At 42.5% G+C, this 23739-nt stretch overlaps 2 protein-coding genes across 2 annotated transcripts in view; both read right to left on the bottom strand.

The window, feature by feature from the left end:
• pnpla2 (patatin-like phospholipase domain containing 2) overlaps positions 1-6803 on the bottom strand; it is a 52336-nt gene extending 45533 nt beyond the window's left edge. The window contains exon 1 of the mRNA XM_043706166.1: positions 6500-6803. Coding sequence (XP_043562101.1) covers positions 6500-6692 — 193 coding nt within the window. The 5' untranslated portion in view covers positions 6693-6803. The remainder of the gene's footprint in view (positions 1-6499) is intronic.
• Positions 6804-13923: 7120 nt separating this feature from the next.
• Positions 13924-20424, bottom strand: LOC122557935 (60S acidic ribosomal protein P2-like). The gene is made up of 5 exons (XM_043706167.1): positions 20316-20424; positions 18880-19003; positions 18746-18794; positions 15385-15471; positions 13924-14037 (listed from the first exon to the last, which is right to left on the bottom strand). Exons 2-5 carry the CDS (start codon positions 19000-19002, stop codon positions 13961-13963), a joined length of 336 nt encoding a protein of 111 aa, XP_043562102.1. The 5' UTR covers position 19003; positions 20316-20424; the 3' UTR covers positions 13924-13960.
• Positions 20425-23739: the final 3315 nt, after the last annotated feature.

Genomic DNA, 23739 nt, shown 5'->3' with positions numbered 1-23739 from the left:
AGGCCACAAGCCTCATTTCTGATGAAGGGTTTATGCCTGAAACATCATTTCTCCTGTTCCTCAGATGCTGCCTGATCTGGTGTGCTTTTCCAGCACCACACTCTCAACAACAATCCTTTTCTATATTGCAGCCAAAAGGAGCTCCACAAAAGTGATTATCAAACACATTTTGAGACTGAATCACACAATGAAATTCAGACAAGTCAGTCAAAGAGTAGGTTGTAAACTGCCTCTTGAAGACATGGTGAGAGTTATGGAGGAGATGAGGTTTAGGGAGAAAATTCCACATCCAGAAGCATAACATGACATGCAGAAGCATAACCACTAACTGTGGCTGAAAGATGGTTGAAAACAAAGTCCAGAATTTGATTGCATACAGGTGTGTTGGAAGCTGAGGGATGACTTTATAGAGGTATTTAAAATCATGAGGGGCATGGATAGGGTGAATAGCCAAGGTCTTTTCCCTGGGGTAGGGGAGGCCAAAACTACAGGACATAGGTTTAAAGTGACAGTGGAAAGATTTAAAAGGGACCAGAGGTGTAACCTTTTCAGGCAAAATAGAGTACTGCAGATGCTGGGGATTAGAGTCAAGAGTGTGGTGCTGGAAACTTTTCATGCAGTGGGTGATGAGTGTATGGAACGAGCTGCCAGAGGAAGTGGTGGAGGCCAGTACAATTGCAACATTTAAAAAGAATCTGGATGGGTATATGAATAGGAAGTGTTTAGAGGGATATGAACCAAATGCTGGCAAATGGGACTGGATCAGTTTTGGATATTTGGTCGGTGTGCACAAGTTGGACCAAAGAGTGTGTTTCCATGCTGTATGACTCTATGATGTGGTCCAGGCTTGCAAACTATATTCTTTACCAATAAGGGTCATTCTAAACAATTTCATGACTGAATCAAATGAAACCGTGCTTCAATACGCATTTTAGACTGTGGTACAAATCTTAATAAAATGCACCTTTGTGCCTGTAAGAAGTACTGCCCATGTTTGGTTTCAGAGTGAGAATACAATCATGTAGTTAGCAGATACCTGTGAGATCAAAGAATCAAACTGCACAACAAATTTTACAGGTAGCCATTCAAAACTGAAAAATATAGGTGCTGCCAAAAACCATAAGCTTGCAAACGCTGTATTTGAGCAGAAAAGTAAAGCTACAAGGCATTCAGATAAGAGTACCTCATCCCAGATCTACGTTTGAATCAGAAAGCGAACTAGTAAAGCTAAAGTGATAATACAGGATTATCTGATCCTGTTTGGGATGCGTCTGAAGTCCTGATCATGATGAGTGTCAGTATTCATTCTATTCACGTCACGCCACCTGGAATGACTGTGAATATCAATAACATTGTGACTGTAATGCTCAAGACTTCTGTGTCAGAGCTAGCCACACTTCATGCAAACAAATTATCAATGCAACTGGGCCTTTTGCATCAGCCCAATAATGCCTTGGGTATGTCCAATCTAATCCAGTAAATTACAACGCGATGCTGTTTTAACAATATCTCAAAATCCCTACTCAACACCATTGTGAGAGCACCATATTCAGGGAGCTAGATATTTCTCACTCAAAACCCATTCACTTACACAGAGTCAAAATTATTAATGCAACAAATGCATCCTTTCCAAGGACTCCTGTTTCAAATGCAAAACAACTGTGTTTCACCATTCCATATCAGTAGCACAGCCTCTGCTACTTTTCCCTTATAGTAAATTCCCTTCACTGACCTACATAGTTTCTATAGCTTCAAAAATGACCTCAAAGCACATCATTTGGACAAATGATAAAGGTGTAGTGATTGTAACAAGGTCAGCCTGCTGGGCATCATGGAATAGGAGTTCCCTCATATTGGGGCTGTTAACCTCGTTAATTCAGGCTGATGGATGAAAAGGGGTGTGTCAGAAATACTGACACTCTGACAGCTAATTCTGAAGAGGCAGTACGAAAGTCAAGGATTGTTCAGATGTAAATAAAGGGTGACTTGGTGAAGGGATACCCGAGTTATTTCAAGAGGCGCATTCAAGAAATTTCCCACAGGTCTAGTTTCCCCAGTGAGAAAATGCTCTACTTAAAATGTGTTTTCTTGTCATGGGACCTAAAATCGCCTTGCTCATGATTCAGCTGGCCACTAGCTGACAATACACAAGTTACAAAATGTTATTTAATCTACATTTTTATTTAGCTGAATATGCTGAAATACATCTGATATAAATGTTTTGACTATTAAAAATTGTCAGAATTGCTAAATTGTACTGAATACGTATGATAAGGGAAAAGTTATAAAACGGCCTTGTTAGAGTTCTGTAAACAGATCAACAGTCTCTCAATTTCCTCTACGCAGCAAAGGTCCACTAATTTTGAGCCAGACTAAAAACATTGCCATACTAAGAAATTCCTTATTATATGTCTGGAAAACAGCTTAACAGGATTTCTACATGCTGCAAATTTAAATACATGATTCCAAGCAAACGGATTTCCTCAAAAGCATTCATTCACTGTTGACTCCATGGCTTTGTACCCTGCAAATGATTACACTTCACCATTTTAAAACAGATTGAAGGTGCTGTATAAATATGTTTTCCTTTAGCAATATAATGGATAATGAACATGCTGCCACACTATAATTATACAGTAGGAGAAAGTGAGGTCTGCAGATGCTGGAGATCAGAGCTGGAGATGTGTTGCTGGAAAAGCGCAGGTCAGGCAGCATCCAGGGAACAGGAGAATCGACGTTTCGGGCATAAGCCCTTCTTTCCTGAAGGAGGGCATATGCCCGAAACGTCGATTCTCCTGTTCCCTGGATGCTGCCTGACCTGCTGCGCTTTTCCAGCAACACATCTCCAGCTATAATTATACAGTACCCTAACGATCAAAGGTTTGTTAAAAACACTGAACAAGTGGAGAACTGAAAGCATTTACAAAAGTTGAAAATGAGAAGGTCGAGTGATATTTTTCCAAAACAGGATAAAGGACAAGACAATGGTGGAATAACTAAGTTATCAGTCAAGGTCAATATAAAGTGTCAAGAGTCAACACACCTTATCATTTACCCACACATTGATCCATATTCCTTATAAAATCAACTTATTTTGTTTAAAAGCTGAACTTGTCCTGAACTGTTAAAAAGACCCAGCAACTACAGTCTTTTGCAGATCTCCATTGTTTGTGTAAATTGCTGTCTGATTACACTCCTGAATGGTCTAACTTTAATTTTTAAGATTATGTCCTCTTGTTAAGGATTCCACCATAGGAAATGGATTTCTTTGGCATTTCTGTGGTCAGGAACACAGGATCATATGGAAACTAAAGAGCATGAAAGCATGGGAAGGGTTAAAACATGAAGACCATTGGCAATCTGTGGTCTGTGGAAGGCAGGATGGGGTAAGAACACCAATTAGCAGAGTAAGATTAAGGCTGAAAGGTCACTATGATGAGATGAGATAACAGTTAGAAAAGGTAGTCTCCCTGTTAAGTGTCATTATGACAAGATTGGGACCATAAATATTTGGGACATGACATTAAATATCTAATTAATAGTTAGTAGATTCAGCTTGAAACAGGAGACTATTGTAATAGATGGAATAGCTAAATATCTAATCATGACAGGTTAGTCTGGAATGGAAAATCACTGTAGCAGAGGTGATAATAAATATCTAACTGTGACATTAGAAATAACATTAAGTAGAATGTACAACTGAAGAGATAATGGGAATGAACATCATTGGTTTATTGTGTAGCTAGAATAAGGTACTTTGATTAATATAGTTGGACATGTTTTTGTTAGCTTTTCAACATGATATAAAAAAAAAAGAACCACGGACCCGGAGGTTCATGGGCATTCGAGAATCTGCTTTCTCAGTGTCACAGTTTTTGTTTGCAAATGAAAGACCTACTTCTTGAAGAACTCTCTGCGTCTCCTGACAACTCTCTACATTTTCTCCACCACAATTACAGCCTCTGAACAAAGGAGTTAACCATTTAGGATCACAATTTTGAAAATGTCTTAACTCCAAGACCATTTTCTTGGAACTTCTCAGTTTGAGAACACTATGAATGTTCAGTTGTTGAGCAACATCAAAACAGAAAATAATAAAAGTTTTGGCTAGAATAGTGCAGTAAGTTAGATTTCTGGTGGAAGACATGGTCTAGTTGAATAGTGGAGAAAATTGTTAGGAGCAAGTAGTCTATTCCTGTCTGTAGTCCTTATGACCTCCATATGACCCTTGAATCCCTTAACATTGTAAAGACTTTTTTTTAATTCATTTATGGCCTATGAATGTCACTGGCTGGACCAGCATTTATTACCCATTCCTAATCACCCTTGAGAAGGTAGTGGATTAGATCACCACTCAGTCTTCAAGCCACATTAATGCAATCTCTTTTAATAATTTAAACCTTTATGCCATACCATTTTGCTTGTGCACTTACACTCTATTCCTAAAGTCATGACATCCTTCCTGATGTGTTTTGCTAAAATTGAATGCTGCAAGGAGACCTGCCTCCTTGGTCTGCCCAAGGCTACGAACAACGGAAACAGAGAACCAAAGTTGTGATTTCAGAAGACTTGTCACTCGGATTGAGGTTCAGGTTGCAACTTTGCTCGCTGAGCTGGTAGGTTTGTTCTCAGACACCACATTAGGTAACATCATCAGTGAGCCTCCGATGAAGCACTGATGTTCTGTTCCACTTTCTGTTTATGTAAGGATACACATAGACAAAGAAGGTCACCACTTCAACTGGGACACACATCCAGCCTAGGGCAGGCTAAACAAAGACACGCACAGGAATTTCTAGAGGCGTGGCATCCCAACCGGAACTCCATCAATAAACACATCGATTTGAACCCCATTTACCAAGTTCCGAGAAAAAGATCCGGAAATGATATCACCCACCTTAACAGACCAAGACACAGAAATAGAAAGCAGGACAGAACACCAGTGCTTTGCTGATGATGTTGTTACCTAGCATGGTGACAAAACATCTGAGAACAAACCTACCAGTTCAGTGAGCAAACTCACAACTAGAGAACTTATTTTCCCTTTTTATTCCAATCCCCTTGAATAACCATAATCAATACTGTCACAATAAATCATTTATGAATTACCACCATAAAGAGAGATTTACATTTAACGAGACAAAACATGCAAGAAACACTGCAGCCATGATGCTATCAATGACTGTTGATCATTCCTGGCCCAAACACAATAGCTACTGTGACGAATCCAGAACTTGAGAAAATCTGTTTCCCACGAGCTGACCAGTCATTACATCTTGCCTATTAGTTGTAATATTAAGCTAATTGATTAACAACATTTCTCTGCACTGTGACAGTACTTCAGCCTTCTAAGTTTGCACTTCTGCAGATCTAACTCAATAATAACACTGGCTATATTTAATGAGACCATAAATCATGTATATGCTACAAAACTAGAGTTGATACAGTGTAATAAATCTGTAACTCAATCAAGATGTATGCGAGTTCAGGGCAATTGGACTCAGGCAAAACACAGATCCAAGATCTCGCTGAATGCCCCAACAAGTCGCTGACTGGCTAGTGTTTACGTAAACTATAAGAACAAACCTCAGCCTGATTAAGGAAATCATGAAGACATTAAAGTTGCCTTATAACTTCACAGCCATCATTCTACACATTTCAACAATTTGTTAAGTGTAAACATTACTTATCATAATCACGTTTGCATTAATAGACAGATATGGTCCCAATACACAAAGGGCAGTTAGAAAAAATATCTCACAGTGTCAAAGAGCCAAAGAACTCTCCAACACACCTCCTTCAACAACACAATGTTTAATTTTGTCCACCCCAATGCCTCTACGGCACGGTGGCTCAGTGGTTAGTACTGCGCCAGGGACCGAAGTTCGATTCCAGGCTCGGGTGACTGTGTGGAGTGCAGGTTAGGTGAATTGGCCAAGCTCAGTTGCCTATAGTGTTCAGGGATGTGTGGCTCGGCGCATTGTAGACTGACAGGGGAATAGGTCTGGGTGGGTTACACTGCAAAGGGTCAGTGTGGACTTGTTGGGCCGAAGGGCCTGCTTCTACACTATAGGGATTCTAATTTTTTTTTTAAAAAAAGCAAAATGGACAGAGCGGATCATCGGGCCATTTCTGCAGCCGGTGGTTGTGGGATCTTACTGTGCGCTAATTGTTTGCTAGAGATGACAGCTGCCTCCGCTTCAAAAGGAACGTCGCAAGTGACCCGCCTTGATGAAAGGTGCTACCTTCAGCAGGTGTTGTTGTTGCATTGCTTTGCTCTCTTATCCGAACAGCTTCCTTATTAGAGTTGTGCTGGAAAAGCACAGCAGTTCAGGCAGCAACTCTTCGGATTCTGCCTGACCTGCTGTGCTTTTCCAGCACCACTCTAATCGAGAATCTTCCTCCCTACGGGGCACTGGCTCTCGGGGGTGAGAGCGCCGGTGCCTTCGGGCGGATTTTCCTTTTGCTGGGTTGGAGGTGGGGGGAAGCGAGGACTTACCGAGACAGGCTCGGCTGACCAGCGCACAGGCTGTCAGCGCTCCGGCCGATGCGCCGTAGATGTTGCTGGCGTTGTGGACCAGCTGGGGAGCGTGTTCACACAGGCAGCTGGCCACCCCGATGTGGTAAATGCCCAGGAAGCCGCAGCCGGCGAACGAGATGCTCCAGGAGGCCGAGTCTTCCGCAGGCAGCATCTCCCCCAAAATGAAACAACAGCGTACACCCGCCCGCCCCCCCACAGCAGGACGAGACTGGGAACCGCTCCGCTTCACATTTTCCAGCTGCCTCCTCTCTGCTCCCCTCCTTCCTCGTCTCTCCTGTTTTCTTCTGGTCTCTCTCCCCCCTCTTCCAATCAGCTCCACCGTACACCCAGACCGACAGCCGCTTCTCCACCAATCACTGTTCGCACCCCTGGCAACGCCTCTCAGTCAACAACAACTTGTATTTACATAGCGCTTGGAGCGTAATATGCTGATCCTATACGTCACTTCGCAGCAGTACTACAGAATATTGTTTTGTTTTATTCATTCACGGGATAAGGAGGTCACTGGCCAGGGCAGCATTTATTGCCCATCCTTAATTGCCCAGCAGGCAGTTAAGAGTCAACCACATTGCTGTGGGTCTGGAGTCAAATGTAAAACAGATCAGCGGTTTCCTTCCTCTCCCCCCCCACGGACATTAGTCAACCAAATAGGTGTTCCTGACAATCCACAATGGATTCATGATCATCATTAAACTCTTAATCCCAGATATTTATTGAATTCAAATTCCACGATCTGCCTCAGCAGGATTCAAGCCCATCCACAAGACATTACTTGCATTTCTGGATTAACAGTCAAATAATACCATTAGGCCATCTCCTCCCCCGCACGCAAGGGTATTATAAAGCAGAATTAAACATCCGACTCCCCCTTTAGATATTATCATCTCTAAGTGGGTTGGACAAACAAGTGAACAGAAAAACAAAAGAGCAAGGAACGAGCAGACTTTTCTTGTGTGGATCTAACAAGCCAAATGAACTCCTTGTGTGCTGTGACTATTCTGTGGCCAAAAGTATGGGTAGACTTTAAGGTTGAAGGGGGAAAGTGGGGAGGAGGTATATTCCAGAGTTTAGGGTGTAGGAGTCCAATATAGGAACAGATTAAAACCAGAAGTGATCAAGAGTTTAAAATTAGATGTACAGATAGCTCCCAAGGCAATCAATAAGTTCTTGCTAAGTCCTTATTTCATCTGTGCAGGTTATAGCATACTTTTGTCCAACCCGTTTAATGTGAAATTTAACATCGAATAGATGGTTTATTTTTAAATCGCCATTCCTTCCTTGTTCTGTCATACACACATTTCCTCCCATGAAGGTGCTGACATTGAGAGTTAGTTCCACAGCTCATAACATTGAGCAGCTGGAATGAAGTGAATGCCAGTTGCAAAGTAAGCGATGACTCAGGTATTGCAAGTTGTGTTCAACCACCATTACCAGCAAACTGACAACAACTTCCAGAAGCCACACATGTGCAGAAGTCTAGAAGATATAAATCTATGCATCTCCCCTGAGTGCAATCAATTAGGAATCTATGAATTCCCTCCCACTTACGTGTGCAAAAAAAGTATTGGCAAACCCGAGAGTTGTAACTACCCAACAACCATTTGAGAATACTAGATGGGACAATTCTGGAACCTTGTACATCTCCTGCACAGGACTTTCACTATACCTCCATTCAGTCCAGTCATCCCCCCTCTGCACTCTGTTTTTCTCCTCGTTAGGACAGATTAGATGATTAGATTCCCCACAATATGGAAACAGGCCCTTCGACCCAACATATCCACACCCTCCCCCGAAGAGTAACCCACCCCGACCCATTCACTACCCTATTATTCTACATTTACTCCTGACTAATACACCTAACCTAACCATCCCTGAACACTATGGGCAATTTAGCACAGCTAATTCACCTGACCTACACATTTTTGAATTGTGGGAGGAAACCGGTGCACCCAGAGGAAATCCATGCAGACACAGGGAGAATGTGCAAACTCCACACAGCCAATCGCCCAAGGTGGGAATTGAACCTAGGTCCCTGGTGCTGTGAGCCACCGCGCCACCCAAAGAGCATTCAAAACTCTTCTTATTGAAGCTTTTATACTGTCACCTTCCTCTGGCTGAATGTCAAGACGCACCATAAGACACATCTTAAATGTCATACCCCAGTGTGTTTTTACTATCAAAGTTAGACAGAATTTAACATTTGGTGCATGTTTTGAAGTTAACAATTGTATTACAATATACCAAAATACAACAAGCTCGTATTAGGTTTTTGCTACTGAGAATTTCATCATCTCGGCGAATTAGGTAGGTATAGGAAATAACCAACACAATGTGTAATATCACTCGTTATGAAAAATTGCCTTAGCACTTGCCCGTAGTAGAGAAAATATGGTAGCAAGACTTCTAAATATTTTTCAAATGACTGTATCAACATTTATCAGGCATTTCAGATGGTTCCATGGCCTTGACCCTCTCCATCCCAAATGCCCTCGAAGGCAGTGGTGAATTACTGCCATTCAGGTACTTATAGACACACCCACACACACACTACTGTTTAGGAGTTTCAGGGTTCTTACCAAGCAACACTGAAGGAATGACATGATTTTTCTTCTTCAGGATGGGGAATAGCTTGCAAGTGAACTTGCAAGTAGTAGCATTCCCATTTATCGGAGGCCCTTGTTCTTCTGAATGGCACTGGTAATTGGTTTGCAAGGTGTTATAGAAGGAATCTTAGGGAATCTGCTCTGCATCTTGACCTCTTGTCCATCAGTGGGAGAGCGAGTGAATGGTACTATGTTATTCCCCTGTGCCTAAGCAATATCAACAATACTTGGTGTTATTAAAAGTGGCCAGTGACTCAAAAGCTTTCACCTCCCACAGCTTTTTAGCTAGGTGACCCATAACTTTGGCTTAACACGATTCCATTCGGTTGTAAACACAACAAAGAAAACCATCAAAATTTCAACACTGCATTGCAAAATTCAAATAGCATGCCAAATTTACACAAGACAAATCTTCCAAAACACATGACCAACATAAAATAAAGGGATAAATCATTTAACTGAGATCAAAAGAGCAAAGCAATTACCTACCAGTCTGCAAAATAAACATTGAGGGAAAACCCTCAAACTTTCACATTGAAAGCAAGCTCTTCCTATGAATCTAAAAGCACAAACTTGACTCCATGAACTGTGATGTATGTTTGTAATACATTAATACCATTTCGGAATTTAGATTCAAAAATTGAACGGAGAGAGATTTTAGTTTGAGAGGATGACTTCTTAACAAGGATCAGAATGTGGTTTGGACCAGTGAACTTAAGTCAGCTTTTCAAACAAAGCATGGATTCAAATTAAATGATTTGATGAGCCACCTGGAAGGTTAATTGAAATATTCTCAAAATTGAACTTATATGACATGCAGGAAAAGAGATGACACGGGGCCACTCAGAAGTCAGAAGAATATGCCAACTAGAAAAAAAAAGGGCAGGCTTTTGTGGAAGTCCTCAGGCTGGAATATAATCTTCCGTTTTTTTAGCATTCTTCGAACACTCACAACATCGCTTTCAAAGGGTTTAGAGAGAAACAAATTTGGACTGCATACATGTCTCGAGTACAGACAGAGTGAAGTATACATGCTGAAAGTACTGAAAGTCACCAAAATGGAACACTTGTAACCTCATTGATTAAATATGAAATTAAAGAAAGAATGTACAAGTGTTATTTGACTAGACTGTATCTGTGAAAGGTTGAATTATTTTTGCAGTTGTTCTTTTTAAAACTGTCAAATGCAGAGTTTTATAGCATTTTCACAGGTAATGCATATTTGTTAAAGAATACAGAGTAGTTGTAAAACTAATGACTGAACCACAGCAACCAAATTTCAGGCCCAGTTTCACGCTGGAATCTTAATTGATTGTAATACAGTACAGGACAGGTGAGGTACCGCCACTTCCAGAAGACCTGACACAACGGTGTTAGCACTACTGCTCCACAGAAGTATCCACCCACAGACTAACTGAATTCTATCTCACTCAGACATACAACCCAACTACTGCATACCTTTACAATGTACACCATAAAACATAGGAGCAGAAATTAGGTCATTTAGCCCATTGAGCCCGTTCTGCCATTCAACCATGGCTGATAAGTTTCTCAACCCCATTTTCTCTGACCTTTGATCCACTTGATACTCAAGAGCATATCTATCGGTCTTTATTATACCCAATGACCTGGCCTCCACAACCTTTTGTGGCAGTGAATTCCACAGATTCACCACTGACTGAAGTAGTTTCTTCTTCTTGGTTCTGAAAGGTAAACAACCTTTACTCTAAGGCGGAGTCTTTAGAGTCCTGGTCTCTCGGACCAATGGAAATATCTTCCCAACATCTACTATGTCCAGGTCATTCAGTATTCTGCGTGTTTCAATTAAATCTCCTCCATCCCGCATCCTTCTAAACTCTGGGTCTATACTCAGAGTCCTCAAAATGTCCCTCATACGTTAAGCTTTTCATTCTTGTGAATTCTTCTGAACATCCAGTACACCTTTCCTGAAATATGGGGTTCAAATCTGCACACAAATCTCTAAACGTGGTCTGAGCAAAGCCTTATTGAGCCTCAGAAGTACATCCCTGCTTTTATATTCAAGCCCTTTCAAAATAAATGCCACCTCTTTCTAACTACTGACTCAACCTGCAAGTTTACCTTGAGAGACCTCCAAAGTCTCTTTGCACTTCAGACTTCTGAATTTTGTCCCCTATTAGAGATGTCTATGCCTCTATTCTTCCTACCAAAGTGCATGACCTCATACTTTCCCCACATTGTACTCCATCTGCCACTTCCTTATCACTCTCCGAACCTGTCCAAATCCTACTGCAGCTGCCCTGCTTCCTCAATGCTGTCTCTCTATTTATCTTTGTATAATCTGAAAACGTAGCCAGAATAGCCTCAGTTCTTTTCTCTACATCGTTAATGTATAGTGAATAGTTGTGGTCCCAACACTGCTCTTTGCAGAACATGACTGGTTACTGGCTGCCATCCCAAGAAGGACCCTTTTATCCCCACTCTCTGCTTCCTGCCAGAGCCAGCCGCTATCCACACCATCACAATGGGCCCTTACCTTACTCTGTAGTCCCCTGTGTGGCAACTTGTCAAAGGCCCTGAAGGCCAGGTAGATAACATCCATTGGTTTTCCTTTGTCTAACCTGCTCATTACTTCTCCAAAGAATTCAGCAGATTTGTGAGGCATGACCTCCCTTCTCCATAGAGAAAGTGAGGGCTGCAGATGCTGGAGGTCAGAGCTGAAAATGTGTTGCTGGAAAAGCGCAGCAGGTCAGGCAGCATCCAAGGAACATCCTTGGATGCTGCCTGACCTGCTGCGCTTTTCCAGCAACACATTTTAACCTCCCCTCTCCATGCTGACTTTTGCCCTACTTTACCATTCATATCCAGGTATTCAGAATTCTCATCCTTCACTATGGATTCCAGCATCTTACCCACGACCGAGGTTAGACTGATTGGTCTGTAAATTTCAGTCTTTTGCCTTATTCAGTTTTTAAACAGGGATTCCTGATGAAGGGTTTTTGCCCAGAACATTGTTTTTCCTGCTCCTCGGATGCTGCCTGACCTGCTCTGCTTTTCCAGTACAACTCTAATCTCGACGTTTAAACAGGTGTCATGTTAGCAATTTTCCAGTCATCTCAGACCCTCCCTGATTCTAACAATTCCAGAAAAATCACCAGTATCTCTGAGGTGTAGTCCATCTGGTTCAGGTGATTTATTCAACTTCAGTCCATTCAGTTTTTCTAGCACCTTCTCCTTGGGGATGGCCACCAGACTCAGCTCTGCCCCCAACAGGCCTTCCACAGTGAAGACTGATGTAGTTATTCAATTCCTCAGCCATTTCCTTGTTCCTCACTCCTATCTTGTGCCATTTCCCAACATCCTCCTTTGACTGTTTCATGTCTAACAAAACTCTTAAATTGTCCACTATATCACTGGTTGGCTTACACTCATATTTAATCTTCTTCCTGCAAATTTCTTGCTTTGTTGCCCACTGTAGGTCTTTGTAAGCTTCCCAGCCCTGATTTCTCACTGCCCTTCACCACATTATATGCTTTTATGCTATCCCTGACTTCCCTAGTCAGCCATGGTTGCCTCATCCTCCGTATACCAGGGTTTTTTTCCTCAGGAGGAAGCTCAGATCTCTCCGGAATGATTCCCAAAATCTCCTGTCTTTCCAGCTAGGCTTCTCTCCTAGTCAAATCTACCTAGCCCCTCTTCGTGCGTGCATTCATATATAACTCCTTCAGATCAGTACAAATGGTTCCGCTTCATTATTTAAGAGTGTACTTGGAAGTTTTGATTGCTCACCTTTTCCATACACGTCCTATTTGTGTATGCTGGAGATTTTAATAACCTCTTGAGTTCTGCACTCCTACCTCCTCCTTTAATTCCTAGAGCTCCTGGAAGATTGGGCCAGACACTTGTGAATTCCTGACAAATTCACCATTTGGTCAGTCTTTTCTTTGAGAGAACAGTTCCATTGTACAAAATAAAAATCACTAATCAGTGATTTCATCACTTTGTAAGATCACAAACGCATAAATACAAGCCCATCACTATTTAAAAGTGAAAAGTACACCCCTACCTTCATTCAGCCCAATTCAATTTTTATTTTGCACTAATTCAAACTTAGATCATTAAAAAGTAACACTCCGCACATGCTACTGCTTGGTATAGCTGAATTAATTTTTGCAATGCCACCTCTTATCAGCAGCACTGTACTTACATACAGCATCTGCTCATTAAGATCAATGACTCCAAGCAACATTCACAATTCTTGTTCCATCAGCTAGTCAAGACAGATACAGAAGGTAGGGATATCTTTAAAAGGCAGTAACCTATATGTACTTCAAATTAATAGGTCTTTAAGAACCTGGTTGAAGAGTCTGAATTAGCACTTCAACTAATATCTCCAAAGCCAGGTTCTCTCTCTCTCTCCCAACTATCAGTATTAAGTGGCAGCCACTTAGGTGGATAGTGAAACTGAACCCAACTACAGTACCTTTTTGTGCTGCCCAGCCACAACAAGCTTGATTGAATAGAAATTAATCCCAGTACACACAATTCTTATACTAACCCATTGAAAGGTCAAAGATGATGGTGAAAATATAGACAATGAATGTAAAGCATAGCTAAAACTAGAATCATTAAGATCCTTCCTCTAACTTGGAAGAGGAGAGAAAAAAGGGTACAAAGGGAACAGCTTTTTTGGACAGCCAACATTCCCCCAAAGCAAATCAGCATTCAATTTTTGCTTTATTGCTCACTCGCTGGTTTGCACACAATCCATTTTAAATACCATTTACTAACAACCATCCATTAGGACACAAGAGTTTTATTTTAAAAAGTTTAGAATCTAGTCAAAGAGACCAAAGCCCATGTCATCATCTGATTCTTCAGATTCTTCTTTCTTCTCTTCTTTCTTTTCTTCAGCTGATTAAAACAAAATTAGACAGTTAAAGCCAAGCCATTCATTTCAACATGACCATAAGTCAGAGTGAGGATTCAAATAAGCATAAACCCATAAACAAAAATCAAGCCTCTGTTCAATCATTTATTTGAACATGTTGAAACTATTCAGGTCAGCTGAGCCTTTGCTGGTCCAACTGACTTGTTGCAGTGGTATTTGTTACTAAGGACAGTCATGGTGACATCTTAAATGGCTTTTGAGAAGATTTGTAGCTCAGTTTGAGGCTCAGGTTGTAAGTTTGCTCACTGAGCTGCTGGGTTTGCTGTCAGGCGTCTCATCACCACACTAGGTAACATTAGTGAGCCTCTGGTGAAGTGCTGGCGCTCTGTCCTGCTTTCTATTTACATGGCTTGGCTTGTTAAGGTGGGTGATATCATTTCTGGTTCTTTTTCTCAAAAGGTTGCTAAATTGGGTCGCAACACACTGCAGTACCCAGGAACTACGAGCAGAAAATACCTAGACACTGTATTCAAGAACAGGTACCCAATAAACAATCTACCGATTCTTAAACAACAAACCCAAACAAGACGACAACATGCCCAGAGACTCTATCCACACCATATAAATATCTTAGATGATTACCAGGCTACTCAGACCCCTTGGCATCATGGTAGCCCACAAACTCACCAACACACAAACAGTTACTCATGAACCTAAAGGTGCCTGTACCAACAACCAGCAAAATGAATCTCATTTACAAAATACCCTGCAAGGACTGCAACAAACACTACATCGGATAGACAGGCAAGAAACTAGCCGCCAGGATACACAAACACCAACTAACCACCAAGAGACATGACCCACTACCACTAGTATCTATAAGGATACACACAGAACACCACTTCAACTGGGACAACACATCCATCTAGGACAGCCTAAACATGCGTGGGAATTCCTAGAGACCCGGCATTCAAACCGGAACTCCATCAACAAACACAGCGATTTGGACCCCATTTACCAACCTCAGAAAAAGAACAGGAAATGATATCACCCACCATAACAGACCAAGACAAATAGAAAGCGGAACAGAACACCAGTGCTTCACCGGAGGCTCAGTGATGATGTTACAAATCCTCCAGCTCAGTGGGCCAACTTGCAACTTGATCTTAAATAATTATTCTGAAGTGCCTCCAATCTCTATCTGTAACACTGGGTGTAACAAACAATTTACCACCTCTGCTTTATGATACTCAGCTTTGTGAAGCAAGCAAATGTATCAAATGCTGCACTTTAGTACTGGACCAGACACAAAAGTCACAATTTAAACCAGAAGTTAATACTATCCAAATAACGAGACAATGAGCACTTACCAACAGCTGCTGCAGCTGGAGCAGCACCACCTGTAGCACCAGAAGCTGCGACCCCACCAGCTGGGACACTTGCAAGTTTAGCATTGCCTAAATAGAAAATTCATTAGTCAGCGTAACACCACAATACACTTTCCCCTCCTCTACCACAGATTCCAAAATCCATATTTCCACAGGCAAGCAAAGATAAGCTTGTCCCACAACCCACCACAGAACAAGGCATCAAGGGAAAGAAACTTGGAAAAAAAAAACTATATTAAAAATCATTTGGGAATGGGGAGGGTTGTGTTACGGCTACTTTCTCTGGACAGAAGGGAACAGAAAATTGCAGTTTTTTTGCTGTGACAACTTCCATTGCTTTTCAGGTCTGTGGTTGGGGAGCAATAATAGAACTGACCTATACTCCCAGAGTCAACCATAACAAAAGGAAGCATAATACAGAGGAACCTAGATTATCCAAATATCGGATTATCCAAAGGAGATCTTGAGGTCCCAATAGAAGCATTATATCAAAGAGCTGTTTCGACCCAGATCGCGTAACCTGCTGCGCTTTTCCAGCAACACATTTCCATCTATACTCCCAGAGTCAACCATAACAAAAGGAAGCATAATACAGAGGAACTTAGATTATCCAAATATCGGATTATCCAAAGGAGATCTTGAGGTCCCAATAGAAGCATTATATCAAAGAGCTGTTTCGACCCAGATCGCGTATTTTGTTTACGGTGATTAAAAACTATCTTGACTCATTGAAACGCTGCCGAGAACAGTCTCTGAAATGGCTGACCTCCTGCCCACTCTACTCCACCCCCCACTTTCCATGGAGTTCTACACAGGGGTGACCCCTAAACCTCCCCCTTCCCCAGATAATCTCTCCAACTTGCTCTGTACAGGGCAGAGGTGGAACTTGTCAAAAAGCTGCAGTAAAATGTTGTATCTGTGTGCACGCACTGTATTTGGAGACTTAACCCACAAAGGCAGCAACAGTCTTACAGTTGGTTCCCACTCCGGCTGCCCCAACGTGGAGGGGGGCTGACGGGTGTTGGGACGGTGGAGCCAGGGTCTCGTGCTCGGTGTGCTGCAGTCTCCTCTCCTGAACAGGGAGTGGACTTAACAGAAAACTTCAAATTGTCAGTTGAAGTTTAAGCGGAAGCATCTCAAGCACTACCTTCAACTATAAAAACATTTGTTTGTAAAAAAAAACTGAACCTCGAAAGAGCAACACCTGCTCTAGTCTGAAAACTTAAAAACCTACATTTAGCTTTGAACCCCTAATTCCAGCATGTCTTTAATCCCATAGACTTGTTTGCAAAATTCAACACCTATGAGTTTTAACTTTCTCCCCATACAAAATATTCTGACCAAGGTCCATCATGTCACAGCAATCAGACAGAACCATATTTCCAAATTTCAGTTCTTCTGACACAAACCCACATCCATAGATCACACCAGATAAATGGTGCAATTATGGTAACAATTGAAACCTCTCTTCCCGGGTGATGAGATCCATCTCTTTGCCAATTGACAATAAAAATCTAAATCTAACCAAGACCTTGGTGACTTCCATTTCAACACCACCTCTGGATATGCCAACAACAAACTGACCTTGCACTGAACACAAAGATTTGACAATAATATTCCAAAAATCAGCTCAGCTTGCTACGTTCACTTTAACTTGCACAATGCGCCTTCTAATCATAGCCATGGAATCAGCCCTACAAACCACACCTTATGCTTCCTTCCAGATTTCTAGCTTTTAAGTATGCTGACCAACTAAGTCAAGAATAACCTATTCTTCATTGTACGCACCCTGACAAAATTATCAGCAGTACACTTTGAAATAAGAACAAAACACTGTGGTACACCCTCTAAAATTGTTGAGTGTTTTATGCACACATAATTCATCATGAATCAAAACTTTTAGAGAGTCATACAGCAGGTAATTTGTCCATGCTGACCACGTATCTTAAACTGAACTTGTCCATGTGCCCACGTTTGGCCCATAACCCTCTAAACCTTTCCTATCCATACCCATCCACATGTCTTATAAGTCTTGCAATTGTACCTGCCTTTCCATTTCCTCTGGCAGCTCCTTCCATGCATGCACCACCCAGTTGCCCGACAAATGCCTTTTAAATTTTTCCCCTGAGTCCCTGGAGTGAAACCTGAACTGGCAATCTTCTGAATTAAGAGGAGGAGGAGTTCCACCAAGCCCTGGCACCGTGAAGTCCGAGAGAACAACAGCAACAGTTTGCATTAATGGAGCAGCCTTAACACAGTAAGGCATTCCATAGTGTTTAAATTATGAGACAAAAATCGATATCCAATCATGAAGAAAATATCAGGACGAGTAGCTTTTGAAGAAACAGCTTAAAGAACAGAGAGGTAGAGAGGCAGAGGTCGAAAAACAAATTTCAGATTTATGGTCCTGGCAGCTGTAAACTTAGTTACCAATGGTGGAACTTAAAGATGCTAGAATTGGAGTAACAAAGATCTTGGGAGAATGTTTGGGCTAGAGGCAGCTGAAGTTAGGCATGAGTGCCCTTCTTATGCCCGAAATGTCGATTTTCCTGCTCCTCTGATGCTGCCTGACCTGCTGTGCTTTTCCAGCACCACACTCTTGACTAGCATCTACAGTACTCACTTTCGCCTGAAGTCAGGGATAATTGAGGTCACAGAGGTACTTGAAAACAAGGCAAAGAATTTTAATTTTGAATGTTTCCAAAATGAAAGCCAATGGAGATTAAAAAGCAGAGCAAGTGACTGGAGAAATGAATTGGATGCAAGATAGGATAAAAAAAGTATCATGTTGAATATGTTTAGCAGTATTTGTGGAGAAAGGAACAGAGTAAATGCTTCAAATTCATAAATAAGAGTCATCCTGAAATGTTAACTTTACTCTAACCTTAATTGACTTACAGTAGGGAAACAAAGAACTCCTTGGTTCATTAATGTCGAGATTACACCTACACTTTCACTGGTGACAAAGATTTATTTCAATAATATTCTGTTTTACACCTTGGTAATCATAGCAGTATATGCATTTGCTCAGCAAAATACAGTGGCATGGTGACTCAGTGGTCAGTACTGCTGCCTCACAGCGCCAGGGACCCAGGTTCGATTTCAGCCCTAGGTAACCATCTGTGGGATTTGCACATTCTGTCCCAGTGTTTGAATGGGTTTCCGTTGGGCGCTCTGATTTCCACCCACAATCCAAAGATGTGGAGGTTAGGTGAATTGACCATACTAAATTGCTTATAGTGTTCAGAGATGCAGGGGGTTAGGTGCATTAGTCAGGGGTAAATGTAGAATAATAGGGTAGGGGTGGGTTACACTTACGATTATGTTAAACAAGGTAACTTACCAGCAGCGATGACATCATCCACGTTCTTGCCTTTCAGCTCACTGATAACCTGAAATTCATTTATAATATGATCACCATCAGAAGAGTGAAAATTCAGCCAATCGCAGCATGCTCAAACCCAGAGAAACTAATACCTTATTCAGTCGTTCATCATCAGCTTCAATACCAACACTGTCTAAAATCTTCTTAATGTCCTTTGAAGATGGTGATGTATTGCCACCCAATACAGCAAGGAGATAAGCTGCGACGTAACGCATTCTAAAAAAAAGGGAAGAATTTAGCTTCAGTTATCCTTGTATAGAAAAATTGCAAAAGATATTTGATTGCTATTTGGCAGAAAGCACAAACTCTTGATTTCTTACAGCATTGTAGTTTCCACAGTAGCTTTTTAAAACAAACTTTTCATCTATTTGTTAATCAATTTCTCTTTAATCCCTGGTCCAGATGGCATTAGGGCACAACTCCATGGCCATTAGTTGCCTTCAGCATTAACAAGACCACAGTGGACCCATACACATTTCCAGAAACAGGCATTGTCACGAAGCTCCACAATACACAAACAGCTACTGGAACCTGAGGCATCATCTTTCTTTTCAGGCTAGTCTGTATTCTACAATCCATGCCCAATGTCACTTTAGCAGACTGGTCCCCTACATTAAATCCAAAGCCATCACTATGAGCAAAAAGTTAATGCAGGTCAATTACTGCTCGAACTTAGGAAATCTATCAAATAAATCATGGAGGAATTTTGTTTGGCTGGGGTGGGTAAGAGAAAACTGACAAAGGAGCAGCACTCCAAAAGCTGGCACTGCCACATAAACCAGTTGGACTACGACCTGGTGTTGTGCGATTTTTAACTTTATCCAACCCAGTCCAACACGGCCACCTCCTCATCAAGGTAGGTAAGATTTGTGGAACAATTGAGGTGGGGGAACCAAGCCTAATAAAGATTTTCACATCGTGCATGCGGACATGTTAAATGGTTCCCTAGCAGGGTTTTTATAAGGTGCTCATTTTATTGTAAATTACTTGACCTGCTTCAGTATTCGCTACCCCGCAGCTCCTTTGACATCAGGTCCTGAAAGCCCCTGCAAAAATCAGGTACTTGCAAAACCAAATTTCTTGAAGCGCGTAAGAAACTGTGGGGTTGGAAAGCAGCTTTGCAACTTGCAGAACAGTTTGCAATACTTTTAAGCTCCCCTGAATTGATGGTTACCTCACTTGAGCGAACACATACAAAAACGTGAAAGGGGTTACGTGCAAGGGAGGGGAGTATCGAAAAGGTGCTTTTGCAGGGACAGCGCCTGGAGCCGACCCCGTGGCCCGCGCGCCATGGAACGCAGGCGCCGCTTACATTCCAAAAAGGAACGCGGCGGCGCCGGCACAATCGAGCAGGCCCAAGGGCACGTGGAGAGACCGCGCGGCCTCCACTTCCGGCTGATCCCCGTTCCCTTCGGGTACGCGGCGGCCCTCCGCCGACAAGGCCTCGGCAGTGGAGGGATGAGGCTACCTCCGGGGCCACCGGTCTGATGTGACGAAGAGGACCGGGGGAAAAATGCGGTGAACTCACCTGACGGGCCGGGTGAGGCAGTCGGGAGCGGAGCAGGAGCAGGCCTGGCCTCTGGTCTCTCCTCACACAGTGGGCGTCGGACGCTAAAAGAACGAGCCTCGACGTGACACTCAGACATAAAGGACATGCGCCGGCACGCCCCAATATCATTGGACACGCTCGAGCCAATAGGAACAGCCGGTTGAATAACCCTTCATCTCATTGGTCACAAGTTGTCGTCAGCTTTATCAGGATGCAGAGTGGGTAAGACAGAGCAACGAGCTCCAGGAATCGTTTATTATTAGCAATAAAGGCTGTAGCAAGATACTGTAAACATGTACTTGGTATCTCTCTGTATGATTGACAACAGAAAGATACTTTTTGATTTTCCTGTCAGTGCAAATGGGAAATTCAGAAACTGCAGCCACTACTAATATTCTTATAGCCCTGGTTAAAAATCACAACAACAGGTTATAGTCCAATAAGTTTATTTAGAAGCACTAGCTTTCAGAGCGCTGCTCCTCCATCCCTATTAGTTTTGCGTGGCTGGATGAAGAACTGGTTGTCAAAGGTGAAAACGTGTTCAAGAATGAAGCGGATAATTTGTAGGATAGTGCTCAGAGGTTGGCAGTTGTTGGTATTGACTACTGAGGCTGTTGTTGCGGTATAGTCATCGTGTGGGATGATGGTGTAGAGTGCTGAAATGTGCATTGTTGAAGAACGTACTCAGTTTGACTGGTCCGTGTGGGATATAGGTAAACTAATGTTACTTCTGCAGTTCTGCAATTATAATTTCTGATACAAAGTAAATGAACTCACATCAGTGTGTGGTTGTTTTGGCCGGGAGCTGAGTCAACAAGAATGGAAACTATGTGGAGGAAATATATAATTGTTTTTGTATTAGATAAAATTGTATGTCAGCATGAAACGTGATTGCAAAACAATGGTAGATATTATGGGCAAATAGATAAGATGTTGTGAGGGGATGAAGTTAGGCCAGATACGCCTGTACAAATAGTAGGTATGAACATCTGTTTCCCACTTTTACAGAGACACAGGAACAAACCCTAATTAAAGAGGTCATAGGGATCAGTGGCTTCGGGAGAAGCCAGATGGAAAGAGTAGATACTGATGAAGAAAGAATATGCCTAACAATGACCTGCAGCGGGATGAGGTCAAACGACCTTGTGAGGCCAGAGTAAAGCATTTTGTCACAGACAAGGCCGGATGCAAGAGATAAGCAGGAGTAGTGGGACCAGTCTTAGGGAAGTGGAGGATGTAAACGGGGGGGAAACAATGAAATAAGAAAAAAATATGTAGGAACCAAATTATATCAATATCGAGAGTTTGTTGAATTTGGTGTGTATGTCCTCTGCCTTGCTTGGCACTGGACATCACACCCATTTGCAAGTGTAAAAATAAAGGACACTACTGATTCAGATTTTGTCTCGGACTGCAATTATTGAAGTGTGTGCGCATTGTTTCTCACAATTGGGGGCTGTCCAGGATTTTCTTCCATCGCTGGGGGGAGTGGCTGGCCTTGGACACTGGGAAGACGCATCCCGTTTTCTATTGATGAGCGGTCTCGTGTCCTGGTTTGGTCCGCTCCCTTGGGCGACTGGTACGGATCCCACAAGAGAGACATCTGAATCAGACAGTAATAGGAGCTCGATAAAACATCCGGCGACAAGGGGCCAGGCAACTCTGTGCACAGACCAAGGTAAGAGACATGACTTTTAAGTATTGCCTTGGTGGCCGGGAAAAGGGGTATTTACTCGCTGAGGGACTAGCGAGGGCCCCGGGAAATGGGGGTAGGCAGAGTAGCTGTCACGGAGTAAAGGAAGAAGAAGAAAAACTCCCTGGTAACATTCCTCCTGAATGTCCGTTGGGGAGGATGTTGCGGGAATGGACAAGTAATACTTGGACAAGGGCAAAAGATAAAAAGAAAATGATTAAATATTGTTCTTTAGTATGGACCAAAGACCCAACCCTTCGTCCGGCTGTCTTCTGGCCAAAGTATGGTTCGGATGAGGATTGGGTCTGTCAGTATTTAGATTTGAATGTGAATAAAAAACAACCTTTTAGTCAAGAGGAGGTGGACTATACATCCTGTTGGAAGGGCAGTTTGGGAATGATGGTAGTAAAGACAAAGGATTCCTCCTCTGTCCCACCTAGTCCCTGGGATCCTCTTGGCTGTTTGCCCCCCCCCCCCGTACCATAAAATCAGGTTAGGTGGACATGGGGGAGGAGGAGAGACAGACAGACAGGGACAGGGAACGGATGATTCACAAGAGGAGGATGAGGGGGCGGTGGACGGGGATGTTGTTGTTCCTGACCCTCAATCCTCAGCAAAAGAAAGGGAAGCTACAGTAGATGTAGAGGAGGCCTCCGGAGGATCTAAATCAAAGCCTAAGGGGGGGTAAACAAAAGAAAAAAGGGGAAGAACGTAACGACTTATCCCCTTCAGGAGGTACCAATAGGTGACAAAGAGATTGGGTTTGTAAGTGCCCCCCTCACCAGTGGGGAGGTCAGAACATTTAAAAAGGAAATGAAGGTCCTGGTTGAGAATCTGGTGGGGTTGTCTGAACAAATTGATCAATATTTGGGGCCAAGTCTGTATACCTGGGCTGAGTTAATGTCTATTTTGAATATACTATTTACTGGGGAAGAAAGGGGACTTATATGAGGAGCCGCCATTAAAATATGGGACAGGGAACACCCGATTGGAGATGGGGATGCTGGACAGGGAGAGGTGAAGTTTCCCCTCAGAGAACCCCAGTGGGAAAACCAAAACCTGGAGCATAGAGAAGAAATGAGGGAATTGAAAGACTTAGTTCTAAAAGGAATAAGAGAGGCAGTGCCGAAGTCACAGAATTTGACTAAAGCCTTTGAAGTTAGACAGGAGAAAGATGAGACTCCCTCAGCTTTCTTGCAAAGATTAAGGGACTCAATGCGGAAAGATTCTGGAATGAACCCTGAGGACCCAGTGGCACAGGGTCTTTTGAAAGTACATTTTGTGACAAAGGCATGGCCAGACATACAGAGAAAGATACAGAAGATAGAAGGAGTGAAAAACCATTAGATGAATTGTTAAGAAAGGCACAGAAAGTGTTTGTAAAGAGGGAGAATGAGAGACAAAAACAGAAGGTGAAAATGATGGTAGCTACGGTTGATGAGGTAGTTAAGAAAAGAATGGAACCAATAGTGAGCAACCGGAGTAGCGGGTGGCAGCATGTTGGACAGAGAGGAAGGAGGAGAGGACAAGGGGGAGCATTTGAAAGAGGGTTCGAGAGACAGGGGCAGAGATGGAGGTCTCCACAGGCAGGATGCTATTATTGTGGGAAGATAGGGCATTTTAAGCGGGAGTGTCCTGATCTACAAAAGGGAAGAAAGGGCAATTCCGCTTATGAATTTTGATGAAGAATAGGGGTGTCAGGGGTTCCTG

Source organism: Chiloscyllium plagiosum, chromosome 16, assembly GCF_004010195.1.
Source record: "Chiloscyllium plagiosum isolate BGI_BamShark_2017 chromosome 16, ASM401019v2, whole genome shotgun sequence".
NCBI lineage: Eukaryota > Metazoa > Chordata > Chondrichthyes > Orectolobiformes > Hemiscylliidae > Chiloscyllium > Chiloscyllium plagiosum.
This window is presented reverse-complemented; position numbering and strand designations above follow the sequence as displayed.